Genomic DNA, 11,806 nt, shown 5'->3' with positions numbered 1-11,806 from the left:
TTCCGGATAGGCCGCAGATCAGACTGCTGTCATTGACTTCAATGGAAGCCGTCTGTGTGGAGCATGCTGCGGGTGTGCGTGGAACAATCACTTCTGCATTGCATCCTACAGACAGAACCTGCGGACGGACTCCGGCCATGGATTCTGCGGCAAAAATCCGACCGTGTGCATTGGGCCTAACGTAAGACCACCTCAAGCGTGCTTAAAATTTGCAGACTGCTCACAGCCCGCCCACTGAGGACGCCGCCGCTGCAGCGAAACACATCTACAGCAACCTTGTATTGTACTGCCCCCTAGTGTCCGCACGCTGAGGTATACAGGCTAGGCTCTGGGTATACAGCAGTCTTCAGGGGTCTTCACTACAGTGCGCACATATAAGGTGGTCTTACGTTTTCTGGGGGTACCAGGCGTATGGGCCGTGCTACGGCGGTGATGATTGGCTCATCGACCCCCATGAGGGCAATATAGGAATTTTTTAAATGCTTTTTTTGGTCATTTTTTCCTCAATAAGGGCCTCTTCACATTGATGCATCAGTGCCGCTGCGACACGGCGAATACAACCCATTGTTTTCAATAGGTTCGTTCCCATGAGCAGATTTTGTGCGCCCATTGTGCTTGCGACAGAAATTATTTTATTTTGTTTTATTTTCGTGCGTATTTCGTGCAAACATAGGACGTAATCAATAAACAGAATTGCCAATTGAAACCAATGGGGGCACGCGTATTCGCACGCACAAAAAAAATAAAAATCCGCACACAAAAACGCAACGGCCATCATGGAGATGAAAATCCCCCACAAATGTCCTTGGGTCTGAAATAGGCCGTGTCACTAAGGAGTTAAAGTTTAGGGGTTACATTGTACGGCTGGTACGTTGTCCGGCCCTCCCAGTACGGTATATATGTATCTATATACACGTATCCACTGGCGGGGACATTACTACTTCATGTCCATCTAGTCACCGGCTGCCTTCCCGCTCCCGCAGTCACACTCCGCGCCTATCACTCAGTCGCTTACCCCGTCGCCATGGAGACACAAGCGGGCGGAGTGACATTGAGCGGTGACGGATCTATATTATACTCACCCAATCACTGGGAAGACGTTACTACGCGTACTGCTTTTCAGCCAATCACAACATCCTTTTTAGATTGACACACGTAATAACCAATTACAACGCGCCATGGTTTTCCTGCCGCTCTGGTTTCTAAGGGGAAGTGAGGAAGTCTTCGCCAATCACATATTAGAAACATTGTTTACTGGGCGGGGCTACGGCCTTGCTGTCTGTGACCCCGGGTGTGCAGCTGTCCAGCCCGGATAGGAGACATGAGCCTGGCGGTAAGGTAAGAAGGGATGTGGAGGTAGAGCGTGTATGCCCACAGCTCTGCCAGGCAGCTGGAGGTGACTGATGGAATGCCCCAGTCTGCATGTGGCAGACCTATTGTCTGTGGATGCCTACCAGTACTGAGCACACCTGAGAGCCATCATGTAGATGAATATTACTACAGGCTGCAGCCCACTTGCTGTTAGTGGGGTGGGCGGGCTGCAGGCTTATGGACCCTGGTGTGGAGGTTAAAGGGGGTCTTGTCATTACAACCAAACCCGCCCCCTGGTGGGCTCTGCCTGAAATAACAAACGAGGCCATGATCGCCTATTCAGGGGCCCCGCTGCCGGCCATCATCAGAGTTGACTTCCAGGTAGATGGGCCGGTGGAAGCATGTGACCACTGCAGCCAATCAGAGGCCATAACATCATGTCCCCAAACTCCTGGCATCATGGCGGCCAGGATATGAGTGCCGATGGTGATGCTACGGCTCCTGATTGGCCACAGCCTTCACATGCTTCCACCCCGCCCATATATCTGGAGGTCATCCTGATGCCAGCTGCGCCCTGGAGATGCGCATATACCCTTGTTTGTTATAATGGGGTACGGGGTTTTGCTCAAATGACCTGTTGTTGCTAGTGTCGTGGTCATTGTGGCCACGCCGGGCTGCCATCTGAGCTCTAGAAGGCGACAGGGCCGCTCCAGACCCCCGCTGTGACTGTCACCGGCAGCCTCTCTGCAATGTCCCCCCGCTCTCACTCTTACCGCCGCCCTCCGTGCAATACCCGCGCCCCAAAAGGCGGCACCGCTCTCTGTCTAGCCGTCCCCCAGTGTCTGTCAACCCCTTTCTGGACAACAGTGCTGTGACCCTGCGCTCCCTTCCCCAGCTGGCATTGGTGCCGCCGGCAACAGCGCTCTCGCCCTCCTTGGCGCCACTCCGATCCATGGATGCGTAATTCTTCTCGGCCACATCCTGAAGCCGGCTCCATCAGTCTCGCTACTCCTGTAACCGTAACCCTAAGGCTAACCCTAACCCTCTTTAAGCTCGGTGTCACATGACCAGATTTGAATCACAGATTCCGCGATCGCTGTACGTGCGGTTGATACACGGTCATATGCAGGTATTGAAGGGCATGGACTTTCACTGGTTCGCTCAGATATGTGGGTACTAATTGTGGATTCCGGATGTACAGGCTCAATTGATTTCTATGGTTGCCAGAATTCCCTGCTTGGGAGCTTTTCTCCGCACGGACAATCTGCGGTCCATACACATACATCCACCTGCATACGTGACCATTCGCAATTCATTTCTGCAATCACTCGCAGGTCTTCCTCCGCTAATATGTGCAAGTGGCATCCGAGCCGCTCGTGTGAACCCAGCCTATTTGTATGAATGAAGGACTTGTCCAGGATCATTGGTCCGTGGAAACGTTCATGATCAGCCAACCAATCAGCAAACCCTCTGATCGCATCATCTATGCTCATTGGTGGCACAAGGGGTGTGCTGCCGGCAAATGGAAAACGGTGTGGGGGTGAACAATCTTGTTAACGAGGCTACACGAGCGCTGACGAGCTGGTGATGACATCATCTCATTTGTTTGGGCAGACGAGAATCGTGAGCTTCTTGGCCCGTGTGAGATCAGTGACTGCTGGGAACATGTGGCACCCTTATATCTCGGGGAAATAATAGGCATGGCGACACCAGAGTGTCCGCCTTCTATCTCCTCCAGTAGTGGATGTAGGGACGGTCTCCTCACCCATAAATTATACATATTGTGGTAAAAGAACAAAACTAAAACCCTTGGGACATCTTCATGGCTGGGGATGATCTCAGCTTCATTGAGTCTCCCATTTTATGTGTAAAGCCCCTTTTACACGGACCGACTGCCGGCCACTGTAGGCCCAACAGCCGGCCCAGCTCCGGTACTTGTACACAGCCATGAGCTTCGCTCAGTGACTGGAGGCAGACCGGCTCGGGGACCGTCCGGCTGTCGTTCATAGGTGAATGCTGGCCTGGTTACACAGAACGATACAGCGGCGGACCAACAGTGATTTTATGTCCGCATGAAAGATCCGATCAGTGACTTAACGCTGAGCCATCTTGCGTGCAGACCGCTCGATATAAGGCCGGTCTCACACGGGCGATACGGATTTCGCATGTGAGACCTGCAGCAGAATCCGGCTTAGCCCCCAGCCGGCGACTCTGCGTACCTGTTTCTTCTGTATTGCAGATGATTGCGTTCGGTCATGCACGGTACGGATTTTTTTTTGCTTTTCACCAGCCGTAGCTAGGTGATGAGGCGGGTACCTGCGACTTATCCGCAATGTAAATTATGGATTGGCCGCGGGTCAGACGGCTTCCATTGACTTCAATGGAAGCTGTCCACCCGGAGTCTGCAGTAAAATGGAGCATGCTGCGATTTCTTTTTTTTTTTTACCTTTGTAATGGTAATGGCAATTCGTTTCTGGAAGTGTGAAGGAAAAAGCAAATTTTTTTAATTGTATTTTTTTACATACCTGTCAATTCATGCCTTTTGCTGTGGACCCTCTGTGTGGACGCCGCCCGCGGATTCTGCAATGGAAATCTGGTCGTGTGCAGCCGGCCTAACGAACATTGTGTAAAAGGGGCTTGATTGATGTCCAGTCCCTCTTATAATCTAATTCCTCTTACCTCCTCCTGGTAGAGCCCCCTTGTAGCTGCAGCTCACATCACTAACCTGTATCCTTGTTTTCTCTACTAGGACGGATTTAGCAGTTGACAGAACCAAAAAGAAGAAAAAAAGAGAACTCAGTGAGGAGCAGAAGCAAGAGATTAAAGATGCGTTCGATCTGTTTGACACCGACAAAGACAAAGCGATAGATTACCATGAGTTAAAGGTAATGTGATTGTTCTCAGTGGAGAAACAAAGTCATCTTGTAGATATGAGACCTTTTACTGGCTAACAAAAATACATGATGTTACAGCGAGCTTTCCAACCTCAGACATAAAGGCACGCAAAAAAAAATTCTAGAAGTTTTCAAACTGCCCCTGAATATACTGACTAGCAAGCATCCTGGAGCTCAATGCTGGGTAGTAGAGATGAGCGAGCATACTCGTCCGAGCTTGATGCTTGTTCGAGTATTAGGGTCCCGCTGAGCCAATGAGAGGCAGCAGTCACTCACCCATTCATAAATTCATGAATGGGTGTGTGAATGAGATCTGCCTCTGATTGGTCAGGCTGTGACCAATCAGAGGCAGCTCATTCAGCAGGCGGGGATTTTAAATCCCCGGCGGCTGAATACTACTCACAGCTGCTCAGAGCAGTTCAGGAGGACTGCCGCCAGCCGCGCTGAACTCCGTCTGCCGGGACCAGGTGAGTATATATTTTTTTATTTTTACACATTTCTGGATGAATTGCAGGGAAGAGCTTATATATTTAAGGCCTTCCCGACAATTCATCCCGCAATCGCCGGCAGCCCATTGCTTTCAATGGAGTCGGCTGTATTGCCGGCTCCATTGAATTCAATGGGCTAACATCGTTCTTCTCTGCCACAGCTGTTACAGCTATGGCAGAGGAGAACCATCTCTATGCTGACAGTGGGGGGGGGGGGGGCTCACTCTTGCCACTATTGTGGCTTAATAGTGGGACCTGGGAACTTGAGATGCAGCCCAACATGTAGCCCCTCGCCTGCCCTATCCGTTGCTGTGTCATTCCCATCACTTTCTTGAATTGCCCAGATTTTCACAAATGAAAACCTTAGCGAGCATCGGCGAAATACAAAAATGCTCGGGTCGCCCATTGACTTCAATGGGGTTCGTTACTCGAAACGAACCCTCGAGCATGGCGGAAAGTTCGACTCGAGTAACGAGCACTCGAGCATTTTGGTGCTCGCTCATCTCTACTGGGTAGTCTAGAAGACACTGGGGTCTTGCTGCATGATGAGAACATTAATTAGCCATACCTATTAGAGAGAGTTCACATGTGGCAAACATTGCAAAGGATGAAATCCACAGCAACTCATCACAATCCACACGTAACGCTTGTGGACTTTTGATCAGAGTTGTCTGCCACATTGGGAAGCACCCTTAGTGTATCCTTGGCAAGCTCCAGTATCTAACCAGTCACAGGATCAAAAGGGTCCGTGTCACATGACTTGCTGAGGGCCGTATTTCTTCACCACCTTGGAGAACATGGTACCAAAGTATATATTTTTATGGCCTATAGTCACTGGGGAATATTGCCAGAGGCTGGATGGCCGTGGTACTCGCAGCGTGCAACAATCCCTTCTTTCTTGTCTGTGGGGTCTCACTTTTACTTGATCGTAATTGCTGAGATCTGAAGGCTTCTCCATTGTTGGGTTCCTGAGTGGCCATTCTCAGGAGCAACAAGAAATAGCTTTTTCTTCATTGAGGGCGCTTTCACACGACCAGATTTGAATTGCAGATTCTGCGCTCACGGTCCGCATGGACTATCCACAGGCATTGAAAGGCATGTACTTTTGCTTTTTCTTTCACACTCACGGATATGAATTGCAGATTCCAAGAAAAATGGCAGCATGTTTTATTCTGCCACGGAATCTGTGAAGTCAATGGAGGCATCTGACCTGCAGTCCATACGCAATTGACATCGTGTATGTAATGCAGGAGTACCCATGTCCTCGATAAGTGATGGCGCTGGAAATACTAAAAAAATTGTACTGTGCATGACCGCCTGCATGTCTCCGCGGTCATCTGCAATACAGCTTAAGGAGGTGCTCGGGGTCACCGGCTGGGCTTGCAGCCGGAATCCGCTCCAGGCCTCCCGCATGCAGAATCCGACCCGCTCGTGTGAGCCCGAGACTTGAACTCTGTAACAAACATATTTTTGTTTTCTCTATAAAATGCTTCTTCTAAGACCACTCTAACACAGGCCGTTTTTTACAGCGATTAGCGCTGTGTTTGAAACGCTGTAAAATGCCTTTATTGATTTTAAACGGTGTTTAAAACGCCTTTAAATGCCTTTATTCAATGGGGAGATGAGCATTTGGCGCTTTTTATTGCACCTCATCACCCATTGTATTAATGGGATGCGTTAAACGCTGTCATACGTGTTTGAAAATGCTTTAAAACTCAGTATTTTAACAGTCACCTGTGTAAGAGCAGCCTAAGGCTGCTCATTCAGCGTCTCCTTTGCTGGCTCTACCTCCCCTCCTCTTCCCCTTGCTGTTGGGGTCCCCCAGGGCTCGGTCCTCGGCCCCCTTCTTTTCTCTATCTACACAGCCCCTATTGGACAAACCATCAGGAGATTTGGCCTCCAATACCACCTGTATGCTGATGACACCCAGCTATACACCTCTTCCCGTGACATCTCTGCACCTTTACTCCAAAACATCACCGACTGTCTGTCCGCTGTCTTTAACACCATGTCCTCTCTCTACCTAAAACTAAACCTCTCTAAAACTGACTTACTGGTATTTCCGCCCTCCACTAACCGACCTCCTCCTGACATCTCCATCTCAGTGTGTGGCGCCACCATAACTTCCAGACAGCACGCCCGCTGCCTTGGGGTCATATTGGACTCCGATCTCTCCTTTATCCCCTACATCCAATCTCTCACCCGAACATGTCAGCTGCACCTCAAGAACATCGCAAGAATCCGCTCTTTTCTCACTGTGGACACGCTTAAAAAACGCTTATTGTTGCCCTCATCCACTCCTGCCTCGATTAGTGCAACTCGTTGCCTCCCCTGTACCAGACTCTACCTTCTCCAATCCATCCTGAATGCAGCAGCCAGGCTCATCTTCCTGTCCAGCCGCTACTCAGATGCCTCTGCCCTGTGCCGGTCACTGCACTGGCTGCCCGTTAAATACAGAATTCAATTTAAACTCGCCACCTTCATCCACAAAGCCCTCCACAGTGCAGCGCCCCCCTATATCGCCTCCCTCATCTCAATCCATCACCCAGCCCGGGCTCTCCTCCCTGCTAACAAAACTAGACTGCGCACCCCTCTAATTCAAACTTCTCATTCCCTCCTCCAAGACTTCTCCAGAGCAGCATCAGTCCTCTGGAATGCACTACCAAAGGCTACCCGGGCAATCCAGGACTCGCAGAACTTCAGGCGTGCTCTAAAAACGCACCTCTTCAGGGAGGCTTACCGCATCCCCTAAACAAACCCCTCTGTACTCCGCCTGATAACATGCTCCCTGAACTACTGACTGCCATCCCTGCCAGCCGCTATCAACTGCCCCTGCAATCATACCGATTCTGCCGTCACATGGCCAAATCTCTGACCATTGTCTGTGTATAGCATCCCTCACTCTCCACCCCACCATACCATGCACATCTCCAGCCCCTTTACCTTCTGTATCACCCCATTACTTGTAGTATGTAAGCTCTGTGGAGCAGGACCCTCACCCCTATTGTTTCCATCAATTGATTACTATGTAACCATGGTTCTGTAATGTTTGTACTTTTGTCTTTCTGTATTCCCCCTGTCTATGTAAGCGCTGCAGAATATGTTGGCGCTATACAAATAAAGATTATTATTATATTATTACCTACACACTTGCCACAAGTTCACAAGTCTCGGACTTCTTCACAATGAACCCCACGCAGACACCTGACCGTGTGCTGTCCAATATAAAAATGGCTGACACGCATTTTCATGTTCTGATTGCCACAGGCAGGAGTAGGACATGTGGTGAGTCTTACATGTCTGCGTGAAGAACTCGGTAGTGTGCGCTGCCTCACTGAATAACATGGGTCCGCATGCCGTCCATGGGGGGACCTGTTTTTCGCGTGCAGCACATTGCTAGTGTGGGAGGCCTGATGGTTAATGTTCTGTGTCCGGCAGGTGGCCATGCGAGCTTTGGGGTTTGATGTTAAGAAAGCAGATGTTTTAAAAATCCTGAAAGACTATGACAGTGAAGCCACGGGGAAGATTACGTTTGATGACTTCAATGAAGTTGGTAAGTGCTTGTTCCCTATTGCATGTTTACAGGGAATACTTATATCTCATTTGCCGTGCCATCTTGATGCCCGCTTCGGAATCTCTTCTGTCCAAGGTGTATTTTAATTTTTTTTTTCTTTAATGGCACACAGCTAAATACCTTTGTGTTGCCAATTATTGTTTTTTCTGTAAAAATAGAGATAAAACCCTTTCTTCTAGACGTTCCAATAGAATTCTTCTGTCCCTCGCTGTAGGCGTCTTGATGCTGTGTACAACGTTTTACAGCATTTTCAACCCTGCTTACTATGCCACCGGGAGGGGGAACAGATGGTGACGTCATTAGCTTACTTTGCCGGTGTGTTGTTACTGCACAGAGTATGCAGTAAGCCCGCAGGCAAACGCTCACAAAAATGCTGTAACATGTTAAAAAGCGCCTCATCTTTACAAATGCTTGTGTAAGGCCTCCTGTGACCGGGCGTGCACAGATTCCACCCGTGCCTGCAGCCATGGACATTTTATGGCCTTTTTCTTCCCTTATCTGGCTGCGGTGCGGGTCTTCTCCGTCCCGGACGGATCTTCTTTCTTCTGCATGGTGGATACGCTGGGTGCATCGATGGCATACTGCGCGCATGCACAATGCATTTTTAAAAAAATCTCCTGCTTATCCACAGCACGTTGAGGGTGTCCGCTGCGGACAGGCCGCGCATCGGGCGGCTTCCATTGACTTTAATGGAAGCCATTCGAGTAAAAATGTGCAGAAAATAAAGCAGGGTAAGTGGGGCAGGGAATTAAAAGGTATTGTTTGAGACCTCAAACCAGTGTTTAATTCTCTAATAATGTTACATTTATGGACTTCTCCAGTACACTTACAACCTATTCCCTAATCAACATAAAAAAGATACAAATCGACAGAGTTCCCCTTCTATATGAATCGGTATACCACAGTGACACTAGTTGCAATGATGAAAGTTGCCTCCTATATCTTCCAGGTTTCTTCTGCTCTGTTTATAAACTTATAAAGTAATTCCACATCCTGATCTGCTTTAGTTACAGACTTGATATTGGACCGCGATCCCCAAGAAGAGATGCTTAAAGCTTTTAAACTGTTCGATGATGATGATTCAGGAAGAATCAGCTTGAGGAACCTCCGTCGAGTTGCTAGAGAACTTGGTGAGAACATGACAGATGAAGAGCTCCGAGCTATGATTGAGGAGTTTGATAAAGATGGTGATGGAGAAAGTAAGTTCCTCCGGAGTTTCTATGGTTTGAAGATATTACTGCTTAGGCCGGCTGCACAGAATGGGCAGATTCTGCATGCATGGGCCCAAAGCAGAATCCAACCCTGTGCCCGGCCGGCGTCCGCACGTACCTGTATTCTCTGTACTGCAGATGGTTCGGATGGCTCGCCGTCGGACATGTGCAGTACTGTGTTTGCTGCGGACCGTGGATTCCACAATACAAATCTGGGGAAGACATCGAGGGCCATTACAATGCTTGAAGGCCTGCTAGGTTTTTAAAAGCACTAGATTCCCTCTCAATTTTTTTCCCTCTGCTCTGCCTGTGTAAGTGCTCATTGTCGGATGCTGCATTCACTTGCCAGGAAGGTAATCGGGGGAGCATGCGGAAAATACATAATTCTAAATGACAAGATTTTCCTAAAGTGTAATTGCGCAAAACTGATGTGGTGCCCAATTTTTATTTTTTTCTCTTCAACTACCAAAGTGTATTTTTGCTGCATCCTTTATTCCGTGACACTTAGGGCTATTTTTTTATACTTTGTTTTTTTTTTCACTGACCGTTTTTTTACTTTTATTAGGGAAAAATAAAAAAAATATATATTTTTTAAACTTAGTATATTTACACTAAAATTAAGTATGGGCATGAGTTCCTCATTTTGTTTCGGACGTTTTGATGTAGAATTTGTATTGTTTTGGATTACAAGGTGACAGTTTTGGTTGGTGGTGGGTCATTTTTCTTTTTTTATGTATTTTATTTTATTCTGTAATTATTTGTGGTCATTTTAAATTTTTTTTTTTTTTAATACCATTTATGACCCCCATGATTTCATATAAGACCTCTGGGGGTCATTCACATGGTCTTTTTTTATCTTCACACTTTTCTACTGTAGCTGAGGCATCCATAGGAGCCCTGGTTACAAAGGAAAACATCCCCCTGTAGTGACATCAGTAACAGAGCTGCTAAAACGTTGCTGCTCTGCTGTAACAGGGGCTCCCGGCGGTCACGTGATCGAAAGACCACAGAGCTGATCTAATACTTCCGCTTTAACTTTTTAGTACATAGCGCTCATTGAGCGCTATGTAGCCTGGAAAGGAGATGGCATGAGCGTTTAAAAAAAACACTGCTCCCTTTTCCTCCGGGTCCTCAGCAGTGTCTGACTGCCGAGGACCCAACCTGCTTCTGCTTGATTGCAGGAGCAGAGGCTTTATTCCCTGCGCTGTATTTTTGCCATCCGCTGGGATTAAAGCCCAGGACCAAGCGTCGTATATTTACCGCACTTGTTCCTTCAGGGGTTAAACTGTCCCTATAATTTAGTTCTCCTATCTAGTTTGATAATGGGCATGGAAAAACTCGGGAGGATGATGGGTGGCACAGTTGCTAAGGCAACCATATGCAGCTGGAAGAGTCTTGAGCAGTGAGAGTGCCTATTTTAGCATACTTTAGTCTTATTAGTTGTTTGTCCATAGGCAATGATGCATTACACTACAAAAGTATGAAATAGAAGTTTGTATTGTACATTTATGGATTTCTTTTTTTTCTTCAGTAAATCTGCAAGAATTTATTTCCATAATGACGGAAGATGAATAACGAGGAGACGAGATCTGGGCTTCTACAAGGCAGTGTTACCTGCTGCAGGAATGACTGTGATAACCTACTTAAGGACCAACATCCGCGTTAAGACTTAGTGTTTGTAGCATATTATGTTACATAGGGGGTTTTCCTCGCTTTTGAGTGTAGTTTTGTTTTTGTAAGATATTTTTTTATGCAGCTGTGGAATTAAATCCTATAAAGCTTTGTAAATATGTATCCGACTGTTTACTTCAAGTTAGCATTTGTGATATTGGTTCATGATTTCAAAGTTTCACATAAGCCAGTTCATAGACTCGTATTCGCCGTCAGGCTGTGTTCACACCAGCGCTTTTCATCTCTGTCGATCGGCTCTGTCATGGGAGCGGAACAACAAAAATAACGGAAGTGTCAGATCCAACACATCTTGGGTCTGGTTATTGCCTGACGAACCCCCATTGACTATAGGGGGACCCATAGAGTCTGGCATTGTCTCAGACAGATAGCACAGCATGCTGCACTATGTTGTCCCGTGTTTTGTGCTCCAAGCGAAGCCTCCGACACAGATGTCAGCATAGCAATAGGCATTCCTCAGCCAGTTTGATACTTCTCCAATGTCAGACCATTGGGGTTGCGGTGGGTGGCTGCTGCCAACGGTAGTATTACATGGCAGCCATGTAAGCAGGCCATGTTATTAGAGAGCTGCTCTTTTAGCAGCAGTCTGCTCTAGCTAAGGGAGGGATCTTCATGAGACAAGCCGTTTTAAAGTATATC

The 11,806-nt window shown here is 47.8% G+C and overlaps 1 protein-coding gene across 1 annotated transcript; it reads left to right on the top strand.

Moving 5' to 3' along the window:
* Window positions 1-1,246: 1,246 nt before the first annotated feature.
* Window positions 1,247-11,270, top strand: CETN3 (centrin 3). The gene is made up of 5 exons (XM_066602989.1): window positions 1,247-1,338; window positions 4,061-4,196; window positions 8,132-8,246; window positions 9,275-9,466; window positions 11,010-11,270. Exons 1-5 carry the CDS (start codon window positions 1,322-1,324, stop codon window positions 11,051-11,053), a joined length of 504 nt encoding a protein of 167 aa, XP_066459086.1. The 5' UTR covers window positions 1,247-1,321; the 3' UTR covers window positions 11,054-11,270.
* Window positions 11,271-11,806: the final 536 nt, after the last annotated feature.

This window comes from Eleutherodactylus coqui, chromosome 5 (genome assembly GCF_035609145.1).
Source record: "Eleutherodactylus coqui strain aEleCoq1 chromosome 5, aEleCoq1.hap1, whole genome shotgun sequence".
In the NCBI taxonomy this organism is placed as follows: domain Eukaryota; kingdom Metazoa; phylum Chordata; class Amphibia; order Anura; family Eleutherodactylidae; genus Eleutherodactylus; species Eleutherodactylus coqui.
This window is presented reverse-complemented; position numbering and strand designations above follow the sequence as displayed.